This window comes from Onychostoma macrolepis, chromosome 20 (assembly GCF_012432095.1).
Source record: "Onychostoma macrolepis isolate SWU-2019 chromosome 20, ASM1243209v1, whole genome shotgun sequence".
Taxonomy (NCBI): domain Eukaryota; kingdom Metazoa; phylum Chordata; class Actinopteri; order Cypriniformes; family Cyprinidae; genus Onychostoma; species Onychostoma macrolepis.
Genome location: NC_081174.1, coordinates 26,626,490 through 26,644,024, shown reverse-complemented (window position 1 = coordinate 26,644,024; position 17,535 = coordinate 26,626,490). Strand labels below are relative to the sequence as shown.

The following is a 17,535-nucleotide window of genomic DNA, read 5'->3' as shown; positions in this document are numbered from 1 at the left end:
GCAACGGGAATCTTTTAGTTCTTTGATTCATAAAGCTTCATTATTTTTGACACTTGAGGTTTCTTTGATTTTCAAAAGATTCCAGGTCACAATGACATTCTATATATTGTATTACCAGTATGTGCAAATTATTTTTACATTATGAGAGCCATTTGGTCTTATTTAATTATATTTTATGATCCCAAGTCTTATAAAATCAGTGTCAGCAGATCTGTGCTGCTGTGTGGTGCTGAGATTCCACACGTCTTGCCAGCTGTTTCTCAGCATTGCCAAAGTATTCCACCCACTACTTCCTGTCTCCAGCAAACCAGGGGCATTCATGAGTAGGAACCATTGGAGCGTCATGTTAATCCCTTGTTCCCCTGTGTTAAACCACCAGAGAGCACAAATTGTCTGGAAACGGTGTTTAGGGAAGTGAGCTGTCTAGATTGCTGATGCCCCACAGTGTAGCATTGCACAATTTCCCAGCAGCCTACTGATCTTCATTCTGAGAAGATTAAAATTAAACAAAAAACTAGTACAAAAAAGTATGTTGCTGAAATCATTATCGCTAATATTGAAATGTCCACTGAATTATTAGCTCAAAGTGCTCAGTTTTGCTTTGACAGTGAGTAAAGCCCTTAAATGTTTCTGTGTTTGCACAGGGAAGAGCTTCACCCTGACGATTACAGTATTCACAAACCCACCGCAAGTGGCCACTTACCACAGAGCCATTAAGGTCACGGTGGACGGACCGCGGGAGCCCAGGAGTGAGTACACCTTATATTACATACTGCTGTGACTAACCACATCCATGAGGCCTGTCATCACGTTCACCTCTCTGTTGGGCCGCAATCGCACCTCATCAAAGGCTTGCGGTCGTTCGGTGCATGTGCTAGTGATTGATTTATTTATTGTTTGATTTGGGCCTCAATCTGATGTCGTGAAATCATTGCCCGAAGTAATTCTCTCTGGGTAGGCAGATTGATGACTTTGAACAGATTGGAGGTTTCGGGATTGCTGTTACCTTACAGAATTATAATTTTTCAGTTTTATATTTAAAAATATGGATGAAAGTTCCACAATCCCTTCCATGACTAATGCGGAATTCATTGGATATATATACTATAATTTTTGAGTGAAATGGGATATTCAGTGGAATCATTGAATATTTTTGGAAAGTTGTAAACTTGTATGTGACGAGAGGGGAAAAACTTCATGTAGCATGTGCTCTCCAATTCATGAACCAATCACTGGTTTATTTTCTTCTTAATGAATCAGTTGAACCATTCGCTGAATGATTCCTAATCAAACGCTGGAGTCATCAGATTGAATCATTCAGACAACTCACTTCCTCACTGAATCGTTAGTCTGACTCACTGCAGGTTATCGTGTCCTGTGTAAAATGAGTCGAGAGCCATTACTGTGATGTGACTTAGAAGGCAACATTAAAAATTAAAAATTTGTAAGGTTTGGGAAACCGTAATCAATCTGTTCTGACTTTGCTCATGTGACTTGTGTCCTTTAGTTAAAGATACATATAGTTTTGTCTTGATAAACAAAGTTTTAAAGTCAACATGAATCAAAACTGACCATATTTTAGATTTAATATGAATGATTCATCAGCGCGTGTCATTTTGATGGTTCTTTAAATACAGTATTATAGATTAAACATTTTATATTATTATTAATAGTTCAATGAAATACGTAAGTAATAGTAGTTGTATAAAAAATTGTAGTAGTATAAGATAAATTGTAAATCAATTTTTCAAAATATTTTATATAGTGTTTTATTCATTGATACTTTTCCGTAATATGTCAATTAAATATGTGATATGTCAATAATTAATATTTTATAATAATAATGGTAATTTATTTGACATTTTTCAAAAATATTTTATATACAGTATCTTATTCAATTGTACTTTTTTCATTTTTATATTATGTATATAATTATAATTATATATTTTGAACATAAAATTCCATAATTTAGGAGTGGCCCACTGCAAAAACAAAATCCTGCTTTGAATTGTGCACAACACCATGAATGTGCGCTGACAAAATAAATAGAGTTCATTTTGACTTCAAGTTGACTATAGAGAATTGACACTTTTCCAGGATGTTTCATGGTAGCCGGCTGGTCTGTCAGTGTTATCTTTACAAGCTGTCTGTCTGGGCGTTAGGTTAGTGTCTGCACAGAGGTTCTACAACGGTAACATTGTGCTTGCATCAGCTTGTTTTAATGGCACTTATAAAAGAGCAAAAAAAATCTACTACATCTCTCAGTGCCAACTGGTCTGGCGAGCAGCTGTTTTACTTTATTATGAAAAAATATATACTTTCGTCTTGGCGTAGAAATCAAGCCTATCACATCCCTAACAACATTTCTGCCTCTCTTTTTCTCTCTCTGACTTTCAGACTATTCTCAATGAGCACATATGGTACTAGTATTTAGAGGCACTTAGACACAACGGCTGTATATGGTCTTGATTCTTCATTGTATTACAATGGCCTCTAGCAACTACAGGCCTCGTCTTTGATGTTGAAGACTTCCTCTATTCCTGCCTTATCTATAAGTGAAGTTTTGAAAGGCTTGCAGGCTGTGTTATTGTGCGTAGGAACAGATGAAAGGGTCGGCGTACCGGGGGTCTTTTATGGGGGGCTTTCTTGTACTGCTGATTTGATATTGTAAAGCTCCTGTCTCGGCTGTGTCTTAAATATTCTTCTGCTTTTAATACGTTGTCAGATTGCAATTAAGAATGCCACATCTTTTTTGTTTACTGCATAGATTGCATAATATTGACTGTGTATTGGCGTACTAATGCTTACTATTTTTTAAAAGAAGAAACTGTATTCAGTTTGCAATTAAAATGTTTCAAACACTGTGTTGTATTACCATCACATGACCTCATTTTGTTGAAGGTAAATTTAGCGATGTCCAGTTATCATTAAAAATATTTTAATATGCACTATATTAAATAGGCAATTTTTGTTATTTTCTTTAAAAATGTTTAAACATTTTATATTATAAATAATTTAATATTTAAGCATTATTTAAATCATATTGACACAAGAATAATTTTTTTATTAATATTGCACGAATTACATGAATTAATTGTGCACTGACGAAATAAATACATTTATTTTGACTTCAAGTTGAATTGATTTGTTCATAAAATATTGTTATTTTTAATCCAGTTTTGTGTAAAAATGTCTCTTTAAAAATTGTTGTTGATGTCACTTCCAGTTCATTCATCACACTGGAAAGTTCAAGTGCATTGCATTGTGGGATTCAGTATTCAGTATTCAGTATGTATACTGAAATTACATACTAACATACAACCTACTATTACTGTTGCTGCAATATACATAAGTACACTATTACTACTATAGTTGGTAATATTTTTAATGTTTTTATTTTTATATTTTCCATTTTCATTTTAAATTGTGTTAAATTGTAATAATTTTGTTGCGTTTTTGTAATTTTTTAGTTTTATTAGTTTTTTAAGTATATCTATATATTTCCTAGTGTTATTGTAGTACTTAGTTAAAAAAATGAGAATTGATGCCTTGACAGCTAGTGTAAATAAAACAAGTTTGAGGTTTTTGTATTTCATTTTATTTCTGTTAATGTTCACTTTAATTAACCATAGAATAACTTTATGAATACCTACTACATTTACCAGAAAAGTAAATACTGTGTGAAATATTGTGTCCCATAATGCAGTCCACTGAACTTGACCTTAATTTCCAGCCACAATTGTTAACATAACTGGTAACTGGACGCCACTTGCCTGAATTGACCATGCAACATGATGGGGTCATGTGACCAGCATAGTGACATCACATGAGAACAATGTAGCTGTGAAATGAAATGTTGTGCTTTCTCTCCTCAAATATAATAGGTAATATGATAGTATAGCTACAATTCAAATTACAGTAACATTCATTCTGAACACTCACGACAGTTAAACAAGTCTCAGAGCATGGCATCAATTAAGCAGAGACAAGGGAGAAATAAATGAATCCAAAAATAAATGAACTTTGTCAAACGTCACCTGCGCTCTGAGCACGTGCAGATGTCCAAGCTTTCGCTGACACTGATCGTTATGGGACTAATCACATGTGCCCTCTTAATAATTTCACATTTTTTCACCCTGATTTTATCGAAGAACGCCTCATTTACAATTCTGCCTCATTAAACCTCAAATTGTTGTTAATGAGCAAGTAATTAGGGAAGAGGCCCGTCTCGCACATTCAGACAATGCCTACAGTGTGCTGTCAGCCAAACACCTGATGGAACATCTCTATGCGTTTATATATTTTGAGAATCATAGAAATAACTGTAACATGTTTTTGTACATAAAATTATGAGTATTTCAGTCAAAATATCCTCATTATGTCCAATACGGGTCGCTGTCATGTTCATTTGGGTCATGTTTTTCCTTGTTCACCACACAGGTCTCATTCTGAGGCTGATATCCAGTACAGGAAGTGTATTAATGTGTTTGTGTATTTAATAGATCTTGATGGGTGCCATATGAACTGTGAAAGCGCTAGACAACGAGAGCGTTGAGTCTTTGACTGTGACAGACGTCTCTCAGTGAGTTTCTTCTTGATTGGCTCACACGTGGGTCGTTCTGGTAGCCAGAAGTGCTCAGCAAGTCCACACACCTGTTTTTTATTGAAGTTGTATCATAACAGTGCAGGACTGCTGTCTTAACATTTGAATTGAATTATGGAAAGAGGTTTTGTTATTTTAAAGGTTACTGCAAGAATGAAAGTCATGGATATGTCATAGCTACTTGGTGCTAAATGGCTGCCTTTCTGTAAGCTGACAAACAGTGCTGTATTTTTTATTTTTGAGACTTACAACCACAAAGAACTGTACTGTTTTTAAGATGCAAGATGGATGTTTCTGCATTTATTAATTTGCTAGACACCTTTGTCTTTCATTTCTTTCCTTTTTTTCATAAAATAACTGCATTACTAAAAATAAAATGTATAAATGGGCTACTGTTTAAAAATTTGGGGTGGTAAGATTTTGGGCATTTTTGAAAGAAGTCTCTTATGCTCACCAAGGCTGAATCTATTTGATCAGAAATACAATAAAAACAGTAATACTGTGAAATATTATCACAATTTGAAAAACTGAAGAAAATTCTTCAAAAATGAATAAATAAATAAAAATCTTACTCACCCTAAACTGTTAAATAGTAGTATATATATATTCATACATTTTTATATTTTATTTTATCCACAATAAAATATATAGGCAAATGGTCATTTGGTTTTTGGTTTGATTGTTTTAAAGTATTAATATATCCCATAATTAAAGTAATTTCTGTTTCATCAACTGATAATATTTATACATTTGGAACTATGGATTCAATTTAATTACATAAATATCAATAATTTACCCTTTAATATCATGCCAAAACATAGAACATATTAATTTCTCATAAAAACATGAAACATTTAAATGTAAAAAAATAAAAAAATTAAAATGTAATAATATTCTTGAGGCCACTATTCATAAAAATTCCATGTTTTATACTTTGATGCTTTTTTATGATCTTTGAATAACATTTCATTGACTTAAAAATGTACAGAAATAGCACAATATCAGGAGCACTTCAGCATTTGTCTTCCTCATACAGATGACGAAAAAAAGGGCTCATGTCATGTGACTTAAAACTAGCATTTTATTGGTTACTTTAAACTGTGCATTATTAATTCCAACAGTGTAGTGTCAGTGGTAAGAAAGTGAATTAAATTATTTGTTGCCATATAATATGACATGCATGTTGATTTTTTTTGGTTGTATGCCTGTCCAATGTTAACACGAGATGCCTGCTTGTGGTTTGCTGCTGGTGTGTGTGTGTGTCCGAGTCTTTGTGTACACACTAACTCCTAATAGCACTCATTAAGCGTCATTTGATCTAATAGTCGGGGTGGGGTTGGTTAAACTAACATACCTGCACCGGGGGCCCTGTGTAATTATGGATTCAGTGTTAGACTGTCACTCTGCGTAACACCTTTAGGAAGCACTCTATGCATCTTTGTCTCTCTGCAGCTCAATCACAGCAGTCGACCGGCACGACCGATAGAAGTCGCAGAGACCGCAAGTAAATCTGCTCGAAATCCCCTTTCAAGCAGATTTGCTTGAAGTTAAAATCCCAAATCTGACACATGAGTCTCATTGTTTTGACAATCTCACACATCAACAAGTTGAAAGGGGATAATAATTTAGCCTTAGCAATAACAGCGGCTGATATTACAGTAAAAAAAATGGCAGCTTTGGCGCGTCGTGCGGCGCTCCTTTCAAAACAGACCACACAAGACTGATAGACATTGTTTAAGCTTACAATGAATGAAATAAAAAAGTGGGTTTCGCTTTGCAGAGGCGTCACTTTGGGGCGAGTTAAGTTTACAATGGGAACTGCTCACATAAAACCAACCAAAACAAGAGAGGAGAAGGAGAGAAAACCAGAACCACAGGCTCGATCCGTTCAGGCTGCGTGTGAAGGTGCCAACCACCGAGGTCGCGGGCTCAGGCTGTGTGTGTTTGCGTCTGGTTTGGATAGTTGCTGCGTACATCGGTGCTGCATCATTAGAAGTCGAGAAATACTGATGGCGCCCGGTTTCGAGTCGTATTGCTTTCATATCCGCATGGAGGTGATGAAGAAGTGTGCCTGCGGTTTGAAAAGGGCCGAGGGCCTTTTGCGTTGGTGTGTGTGTGTGTGTCTCTGTACCCCTTCTCCGCTTGGCTTGCCTCCTAAATGCTGAAATGTAAAGACCACACAGACACCTGGCAGTGCTCCACAACAGCCTGGCTTTTTCCTCCCACTTTCCTTTTTCTCCTTCCCCCTCTCTCTTTTTCTCTGATTTTCTTTTCCAGTTTATTCCGTTCTTCCGTTGACTTTCTCAAAAACCATGTTGATGACGGCCGGTGATGAATTTCCATAATTTCCGGGCTGCCGTATGTGCGTCGCCTGGACGTCTATTCGATGTGAAAGATCTGTAAGAAGTCTCTAAAATATTCCCTGTCAGATGTTAGGATGACATTCAGCAGATGTTTTTGTGAATATTTACAGTAGCCTCACCCAGAGGTAGTTATGTCATATACCAATGTTTGTTTGAGGTGAAACACCATCATTGTTGGAGACAGATAGTGAAGATATTTTGGGTTATATTAGCCTTCTCTCAAATGCGTTTTCTATTGAAATACTGCAGTTGACACGGAAAGCACTTTTTAATGAGAGAAAAGCAATTCCACAGCAAAGGTTTTAAAAATCTGTTCAAAAATCTAAAATACAATATTAGTTTCACAACTTTGATTACTTGCTGTATTTTTGTTATGATACTGCTTTTACATTTTTTTTATTACCCTTCAAAAGTTTGGAATAATTAAGATTTTTTTTTATGTTTTTGAAAGAAGTCTTTTATGTTCAATAAAGCTGCATTTATTTGATCAAAGACATTAATATTGTGAAATATTATTACAATTAAAAGTTGTTTTCTAGTTTAATATACTTCAATTGATTTCTGAAGGATCATGTGACACTAAAGATGGCTGCTGAAAATTCAGCTTTGCTATCATAGGAATTAATTACATTTTTAAAAAGATATAAAAATAGAAAACAGTTCTTTGAAATTACTAATTTTAAATGCAAACAAATGAAATGAAATGAAATTTTTTTTAATTTAAATTTTATCCACAATAAAAATATATAGTCAAATGGTCTTTTTTGTTTGTTTGGTTTAAAGCATAAATCTATCATTTGGAACTATGAATTTTACTTAATGACATAAACATCATTAATTTACCCTTCGATATTGTGCTAAAACGTAGAACGTGCATTCATTTCTTGTCAACACGAAACACATTTAAATAAAAATGCAATAATATTATTGATGCCACTATTCATATATATATATATATATATATATATATATATATATATTATATTAGTGTTGCCAATCGATTAAAAAATGTAATCGCTTTTATCACAGTCATGGACTGTGATTAATCATGATTAATCACAAATTTAAAATACTAGCCTGTAAATGTGTTGAAATAAAGAAATGCATGACAAACTAGTTTAAAGAAACAGAACCTTTCACACTTCCGTCAGGTATGAGACATAATCCTTATTATTCTTTTATCATTATTCTTTTGCTTTTATTCAGCCATTATCAGTCTTTATACTGGCAATAAAACGTTTACCAAGCCACATCGCTTCAATCAGAGTATACATTTACCCAACTATTATCAAAAGCATTTCTAAATAAATACAACAAAACATTTCTTGCGACTTTACGTGAAATATTATGGCACAATGCATTATGAAGAAGATTTGGACCTGTTCTGCAGCTGCATTAGAGCTAACATTAGCATCATGCTTCATAAGACAATTTATGAGATTAATAGTACACTTTTACTCAGAACTCACTTCAAACCACCATCGAGTGTTTGTAATAACTTCCTTTTACGATCACGTGTGGAATTTGGTCGTTTACTGTTGTTAAAATATGCTATTTATAGCCTTTTATATCCCTGCACAAATTAGCACAAATTAGCATTTCAGATGCACATATTCATTTCAAGAAAATCACATACAGAACATATCTATTGTAATCATGTGTTTATTATCTTATGTAATCTATAGTTGCTTTTGTTAAGTTTATTTCTGCTGTATAAAAGCCTTAACATGTATGCTCTGGCTGAAACTCACGTTGTTTGATGTTACAACCGCCTCTCTGTTCTTAAGTTGCCAGGTATACATTACAAGTGTAATACACATTAGTAAAAGGATCTATTTTTATTTTTATTTATCTATATACACTTTGGGCGACCGCCGTACATTAAAAAAGTAGCCCGAAAAACAGCTATCGTTACCCTGGTAACACTGGTGCTGTACCCTCATCACACAATGATAGATAACCTTCCGCGCTGCGATGACGGGAAGAAGTTGGGGTCAAAGCTTATCAAACGATCAATCTGCGTTAAAAAAATATTAACGTGTTAAAAAATTTTTATTAATCGCATGCGTTAACGCGTTAACGTTGACACTAATATATATATATATATATATATATATACATATATATATATGTATATATATATATATATATATATACAGTCATGGCCAAAAATATCGGCACCCTTGGTAAATATGATCAAAGAAGGCTGCATTGTTAATCTTTTTGATTTTTATGTAAAAATTCACAAAAATCTAACCTTCCATTGGGTAATAAGAATTTAAAATGGGGAAATATCATTATGAAATAAATGTTTTCTCAAATACACGTTGGACACAATTTTTGGCACCCCAGAAATTCTTATGAGTAAAATATCTCTGAAGTATAGTCGCATTCATATTCACAATTTTGAGCACTCCGGGGTAATTATGAACATGAAATTATCCAGCCATGGCTTCCTCACAGAAATATAAATAGGAAGGAAAACAAAGCCCAAATTCCCTTAATCATCCATCACAATGAGAAAAAAAAAAAATATATATATATATATATATATATATATATTTCTGATGTGCAGCAAAAGATAACTGAGCTTCACAAATTAGTGATGTGGCTTTAAGAAAAGAGCTAGAGCAGTGAAAATTCCCATTTCCACCATCAGCAATAATTAAGAATTTCCAATCAACATAAAATGTTATGAAACTGCCTGGAAGAGGACGTGTGTCTATATCGTCCTAATGCACGGTGAGAAGGAGAGTTTGAGTGGCTAAAGACTCTCCAAGGACCACAGCTGGAGAATTGCAGAAAATAGTCTCGGGGTCAGAAAACCTTAAAAAAAATTGTCAAACAGCACCTACATCACCGCATGATGTTTGGGAGGGTTTCAAGAAAAATTCTCCTCGCTCATCCAAAAACAAACTCCAGCATATTCAGTTATCAGACACGACTGGAACTTCAAATGGGATTGGCTTCTATGGTCAGATGAAACTAAAAAATGAGCTTTTTACACTCAAGATGGGTTTGGTGAACACAGGGATAAAAAGTACCCCATGTGTACAATGAAATATACTGCTGTATTGTTGATGTTGTGGGCCTATATTTCTGCTGGAGGTCCTGGACATCTTGTTTAGACACACGGCATCATGGATTCTATCAAATACCAACAGATAAAAAATCAATAAGTGACTGACTGTTAGAAATCCTATAATGGGCCATGTTTGGATCTTCCAACCGTACAATAATCCAAACACAAACCTCAAAAACAACACAAAAATGGGTCACTGAGCACAAAACCAAGCTTCTGCTGGCCATTCCAGTCCTCTGACCTGAACCCTATAGAAAATGAGTGGTGTGAACTGAAGAGAAGAAGCACCAACATGGAGCTGGGAATCTAAAGGGTCTGGAGTGATTCTGGATGAAGGAATGGTCTCTGATCTCTTGTCAGGTGCTCTCTAACCTCATCAGGCATTATAGGAGAACATTTAGAGCTGTTAAACTGGCAAATGGAGGTTTCAAAAAGTATTGAATAAACGGGAGCCGTTAATTGTGGCCAATGTGTATTAGAGAAAAAATATTTATTTCATAATGAAATTTCCCCCCATTTTAAATTCTTATTAGATTTTTGTGAATTTTTTTAATAAAAGATCAAAAGGATTAACAATGCCGATTCATTTTCACAGCCTTCTTTGATCATATTTACCAAGGGTGCCGATATTTTTGGCCATGACTGTATGTGTATATATATATATGTATGTATATTATATATATTGCATATAAAATAAAGCTACAGTTGCATAGACACTGACTGTGGCTTGAATTCACCAGTTTCTGTGTCTATTTCTATCAGAATTCATTATTGGATCGTTAGTGTTTGTTTAGATTTCCTTGCACAAACACCTTCTCATGCTGTACATCTAATATTCCAAGGAACCTCAGATCATATATTTCACACTCGTTAATTTTTCCCCATTGTTTTTGGATCAGTTGGTGTGGCCATACAGACTAACCCCATCATCAAAGGAAGCCTGAAAACAGGAATTACTTCATTATAATTCTCTTTGCTCTGTGATTCTCAACCTGAGATAAGATCTGTGTCAGCTGGAGGCTGGGCCACATCCCACAGGGCCATTTAAACATCTGGAATGAATGTGTTAGCGCTTCCGCTCTGTGATTGGACATGGAAGTGCTAGCTATCAAAAATCTCACTCCACTGGCTGGGGGATGACAGGAATTTTTGGGACTTTCCCTCCAGCAGTGATATCATCTGGTTTCCTGGCTCTCTTAAATACCTCTCCGCATACAGATGATGTCCCGGTGCTCATTCCTTTACTCTCTGTCACTAAGATATTTCAAGACCCTTAAAGTCATGAAGCCTGCATTTCAGTAGGGGTGAGTTCTCAATTTTGAAGAATGCAAAAAATAAAAAATAAAACAAATAGGCATGGATGTCTGTGGTCCAACCCACTAATCATGAAGTTAAAACAACAATAAAACCACTAAATACACATATAATTTGCTATCTGTAAGTTAATGAATCTGTAAGTAAATGCTAATAAGCCACACTGGGGGAAAAAAAAAGATTTCTAATAGGACAGTTCACCCAAAAATGAAAATTGTTGCTATTTACTCTCTCTCAAGTTGTTCCAAACCTGTATGAATTTATTTATTATCTATCATAATTGTCATAGCTTTCCATCATGCATAACTATAATGTCTCAAATTGAATTTCTTTAGTGTTTTCCCTAGTTTTTATTATAGAAAATAGAGAGTAGACAGGGAAGAAGTGAAAGAATCAAATGCAAGAAATATTGCAAATCAGACACAAAACCACTAGGCCACAGCTCCAGCCAATGTTTTTTTCAAAAGCACACAGAAAAGATATATGTGTACATCATAATTGTCACAGTGTGGGAGAGACCATTATTTAGTTATTAACTATGTTTGATCAGAGGTTTTCATTCAAAGCCAAGGTCCAGCGACAGCTGCCCTGAGGCAACCCGTCGAGCTCAACAGTACAAAAGTGCTTGTGATCTTTCTAACACTCGTTCCTGGTTTTGTATTTTATCCACACTGTTGGGATTGAACCTAAAACCTTTGTGTTAGCAGCCCAGATTGTTAACCACTTGGCTGCCCTCACCCCCAAGAGATCCTTCTTGGGCGAGCAAATGTAACCGGATACATTATCCAAACTGAGGTGGCTACATATTCCTCACAGACAGAATCAAAAACAAGCCACTTAACGTTCCAGAACTCTTGCTGAAAATTCCCATTGATTTGCAAATTCATCTCTGGTGTTCCTATTACCTGTATGTGGTCTTATTGTAACTTCTGCTCCAGTGATTCTCAACACTCCCAGAAAAATGTAAATATCACCCCTTGCAAATCTGTCTTTAGGGAGGCTGGATCAGTACACATGCACGTTAAAGACTCTAAATTTACTGGTGATCAGAGTCCGCTGTCTCGCTGAGCACAGAACATTATGTTTCATATGAATCACTGTGAAATTAAGTCGCACAAAGCACATCTTTGTTTTATTTCCCCTGCAGGATTTATGTTAGTATCACTGTCTGGATTCAGCTTGTCACAAAAAATTATAGTTTGGCTTTTTATAGTAGATAAATTGGCTTTGTGTGAAAAGGTATGGTTTGCTCAAGTGCTGCACTTCCTAGGAGGTTGAGTTATGCTAGCTTTTAGCTTTTACATATGTCACATTGCTCGAGTTCAAAGGCAGAGTGCAATGCTACAGTGTCCCGAAGTTACACTCGGAGGCAAGCTAATGATTTTTCCATTAGCTGTAATGTTTTCATTGTGATGAAATACTATATTATTTTGCCTGTGTAATTTCTCATGCTTCTACAGAAGACATGCACGATATTAAAGATGAAGTGTGTAATTTCTGAACGATTTGGGGCACCAAATGGAAATAATGAATGAATGTTTTTAAACAGCTTTCAGTAAAATATGCTGGAAAAATTTGATTTTCTTGCTTAGTATTTTTGTCTTGTTTTCCAGTACAAATATCTAAACATTCTTAAATTACGATTTTACTTGAGAAGCAAAGTGACTTAAGATATTAATTGAATAGTAAAAAAAAAAAAAAAAAAAAATTCTGTGAAACTTTGCTCACTCTCAGTCCATCTGTGATTTAGATGAGTTTGTTTCTTCATGGGAACAGATTTGGATAAATTTAGCATTACATCACTTGCTCACCAATGGATCCTCTGTAGTGAATGGGTGCCGTCAGAGTCTAAACATCTGATAAAAACATCACAGTAATCCACATGACTCCAGGCCATCAGTTAACGTCTTATGAAGATAACCTTGTTTTCTGAAAATGAGTTTATATATAAACAACAGCAACAAAAATATCTGTCAGTGGAGTACATAGTTAATTCAAAGGGAATACAAGATTATTTTTCTTACCCCACTGACAAATTTTTGTTTTATGCATGAAACATTTCAAGATATTTAAGTAATTCAGGATTTCTTTATTTTTTTTTAAGGACACTTAAAGGCAGTTACCAAAAAATGAAAATTTTGTCATCATTTACTCACCCTCAAGTTTCAAAGTTTCAAACCAGTATGAATTTCCTCTGCTGAACACAAAAGAAGATATTTTGAAGAATGTTGGTAACCAAAAAGTTGACGGTAGCCATTGACTTCCATAGTATTTTTTTTCCATACCATAGAATTCAATGGCTACCGTAAACTGTTCGGTAACCCATGTTATTCAAATGGTCTTCTTTTGTGTTTACCAAAAGAAAGAAATTCATACAGTATTATATATGTTGATTTTTGGGTGAGCTATCCCCTTTAAGTAAATGTCTTGCTTTAAGAATGTTTAAAACATTTTAATGGAAAACAAGACAAAACTACTAAGTACTTCTTTTTTCTTTTTCTTTTTGTGAAGAATTAAGAGTGAAATAACCTGTGATAACTCACTGCAGACACTGTACATTAATAGAAATCACATAATCACAGATTTGTAAAGGTGCTGACAGATTTTTAGGGGTGCTGAGATGAAAGATGCCTTCTCTAAATAGAGTCTAGCAGCACCTATGACTTACTTTTAGCTGTCTTTACATATTAAGATAATTATAAATGGCATTAAATACTGATTCATACAGTAGTTCATATTCTAGACATTCTAAAGTGCTTTAACGATTTGATTATGAAACTTTTCTTAGTGTTTGCTGCTTCTCTTTGTTCTTCTGGCGCTGGCCGGTTAGTCAAGATATAGAGGTAACGTGTTCTGTCGGTGCCAACTGGAGAGCTGCCAACTCCTGCAGGAGTTTTTCTCTTTCTCCTGTTTGATATTTACTTTACGGCCTTCTCAGAAAAAAAACTGCTGCAGTTTGAGGGAGACACTGGGCCATTTTAATGTGGAAAAAGGGTCTAGTTGTGTATTGGGCCGCACTGCTGTCTTATCCCTCCTCTAATTTGCCGAGAATAGACTTGAGGCTATGGACTCTTAAACGCTCTTGTTATAGCGTTCCAGAAAGGTGCTGGCCAGTGTCATCATGCGTCCTACACAGAGGAGGCACATGCGGTCTTGTATTATATGGGTTTGGTCTTGTCTGGGAAGGTTGAGTGTTCAATGTGTGCCAACAAAATGTTATTATATGCCAAGCATAGCACTTCATTGTCAAAGCCAAATCCCCGCCCTGATGGGACAGATTAATAGATATTTTAAGGATATGGAATATGTAATATTTAAAACTTTTTTATGGAAATGAAATTAGATTCGGTTTGATTCCATATGGCAAAGTCACGGTAGATTGTGGCTTGAAAGCCTCAAATGCCATGGGGCATAATGAAAGCTCTTATAAAGAGGGGAAATGGAACACCTGTCTCATAGTCAAACCTATGCCATACATGCACATCATAGACTGGCTAACATTTTCATGCTAAGAGATATAATCGATTTCAAGACCCACTAAAAAAATTTTCATTAAATAATGTGTGTGTTTGGGGGGGGGGGGTATGTTGCTGTATAAAAAATTATATATAATTTTAGGCCGATAGATAGATAGATAGATAGATAGATAGATAGATAGATAGATAGATAGATAGATAGATAGATAGATAGATAGATAGATAGATAGATAGATAGATAGATAGATAGATAGATAGATAGATAGATAGATGGATTGATAGAAGGATGGATGGATGGATAGATATACTTTCTAATAATATATGTTCAGTATATATGTTCTGTATTAATATTTGGACATTTAACACTTACATAATATAGCCTATTAAAATTATTGTTGTCCATGAATACATTTAGGGTGCAAATGTGGTATGATATAATAAATGTATCATATTTAATTACACTGGGATAGGCTTCAGAATCCAAACAACCCTAGAAAGAGGACAGAGGGTTTGGAGAATGGATAGATGTATATCATATGTATATCATAACTCTTTACGTTTATGTATTTGGCACACATTTACCTCAATCCAGTAGTTGGTGAGTCTTTTCAAGACGATGATTCAAAAGAACTGGTTCATAAGAATCATTTGTTCATGAATCACACTATATGTTATTTATTTTTACATGGGAGACCATGAGAAGCAGAACATTGCTGTTATTTCTGACACATTTGTGGTGTGTCATGTTAGAAATATGTTTGTTTGTTTTTTTGTTTTTGAGAATTTTTTATTAAAGGCAGTGTGTTGATTGCAGGGCACAGGCCGAAGTTGGATGACTCGCCGAAGGCTGGACTGTTCTCTGACCGTCTCAGTGAACTGGAGCGCATCCGGCAGACCACCATGCGGGTTACTGTGCCAACGCAAACGCCACGGCCCTCGCTTAGCAGCCCCAACTCCTTCGCACCTCAGGGGCAGACTCAGATTACAGGTATGAGATTGCATAGATAGATAGACAGACAGACAGACAGACAGATAGACAGATAGATAGACAGATAGATAGATAGATAGATAGATAGATAGATAGATAGATAGATAGATAGATAGATAGATAGATAGACAGACAGACAGATAGACACATACATATATACCTCTTAGCAGCCACAACTCCTCACACTCTATATGTGACCCGTGCTGACAAAATGAGTCGGAATGCGCAAATTTTCAAAAATGAGTTTGCTTTATTTGCAAATTCTCCATTAAAATATCTTCCAAATGATATATAACCTGTTGAAAAAAAAAAAATTATTGAGCTACAGCAGTTTGAAGGCAATAGAGGCAGCAGATCTGATTTCGCGAAAAATCAAGTTAAAGATTCCAAAGTAAAATCACCAAGCAATGTTGCATATTTTCCTCCAGATGCAAATAAACAGTAGTTTAATCAAGAGCAGCGAGTGATTCCATCTTTTCTTTTAATGTTTGATTAACATTGAGACAGATCTATATTAAGACCTACTGTAATGCATGGATCAAATATAATGTTACACATCAGATTTTCCCCCAACCATTAACTGAACGTTCATGTAAGATATAAAAGATTATGATTGTGTGAATCTCGCCAATACATATTTTGCAATAATGTACTTTGTAAGGGAGATCGCGCGCTCGCGGAAAGGCGCGTCTTATGCACGCACTTTGCAAATGTCAGTCAGTGTGATCGTTTTGTTTTCATCAGCATGGGTTTAAAAATCATATTTCACTTGTTTGGACTCATGTCATCGAGAATTCAATATGATTTGCAACATATATACGATATGCAACAATAGACCTACAACTTGTGGTGAGAAGCAGCAGCAGTCGTCCAGAAGCGAGCAGAGAAAAGGTACTCCTCTCAGAAAACGTACAAATAAAGATCATTTTAGATGTTTAATTACTATTTGGAGCATTGCGATCGCTAGAAGAGGGCTTAATGAACTCATTTTTGTGAAAACCTCAAATTCAACCAAAACTGATATTTTTCACTTCTTTTGCCTGTAGCTCAAAATTAGTCCGTGCGCATTCCGACACATTTTGCCAGCATGGGTCACATATGCACTTTTTTTTTTTTTTACTTATCTTAATGTTAAAAAAGTTCATGTTCTTGTAATTACTCAGTTACCCATGCAATGTTAATTTACAAATGTGCACGTTTCTTATGTTCCTGTTTTATTGATATCATCTGCACGCAAAACCACATGAATCTTAAATGATCCTTTAAATCACCGCTAATCTGTCAGTCAGAATTGTTGTTTCTTTTACTAACAGTGATTATATTTACTCATCCTCCCAAGCATTTCAGCATATCTGGTGTCTGTCACTGTTACAGTAATGTCTATTCGTCTCAGCACAAAGTGGTTTATCTAAGCTGAAATCGCACACTGAAACATGATGGACAAGTGGAAACCGAGTGCGGACAGCCTAGGGCAGTGCGTTGTGTCACTGTGAGAGAACAGGATATCACCTGTCCTTAATTACTGCTCTGAGAGCACATGTCCTGTACTCTGGGTCCTGTTACTGTACTGTGTGCAAGCCAAGTGACTGAATCTGAGAAGGAATGCTCCGTATTTTGTTGACTTTAGCGATTATTTGCTGCTTTCAAATTGATACTTGGCATGACAGAAAGCTTGAATTATGAGGCATGAAATATGTCATTCCAGACAA

The 17,535-nt window shown here is 35.2% G+C and overlaps 1 protein-coding gene across 3 annotated transcripts in view; it reads left to right on the top strand.

Moving 5' to 3' along the window:
* runx2b (RUNX family transcription factor 2b) overlaps nucleotides 1-17,535 on the top strand; it is a 124,888-nt gene that overhangs the window by 99,312 nt on the left and 8,041 nt on the right. For 2 of the 3 annotated variants that reach the window (XM_058756776.1, XM_058756774.1), the window contains 2 exons: nucleotides 645-749; nucleotides 15,653-15,826. In XM_058756776.1, the coding sequence (XP_058612759.1) occupies nucleotides 645-749; nucleotides 15,653-15,826 (279 nt within the window). The remainder of the gene's footprint in view (nucleotides 1-644; nucleotides 750-15,652; nucleotides 15,827-17,535) is intronic. The other variant, XM_058756775.1, reaches the window with a different exon arrangement.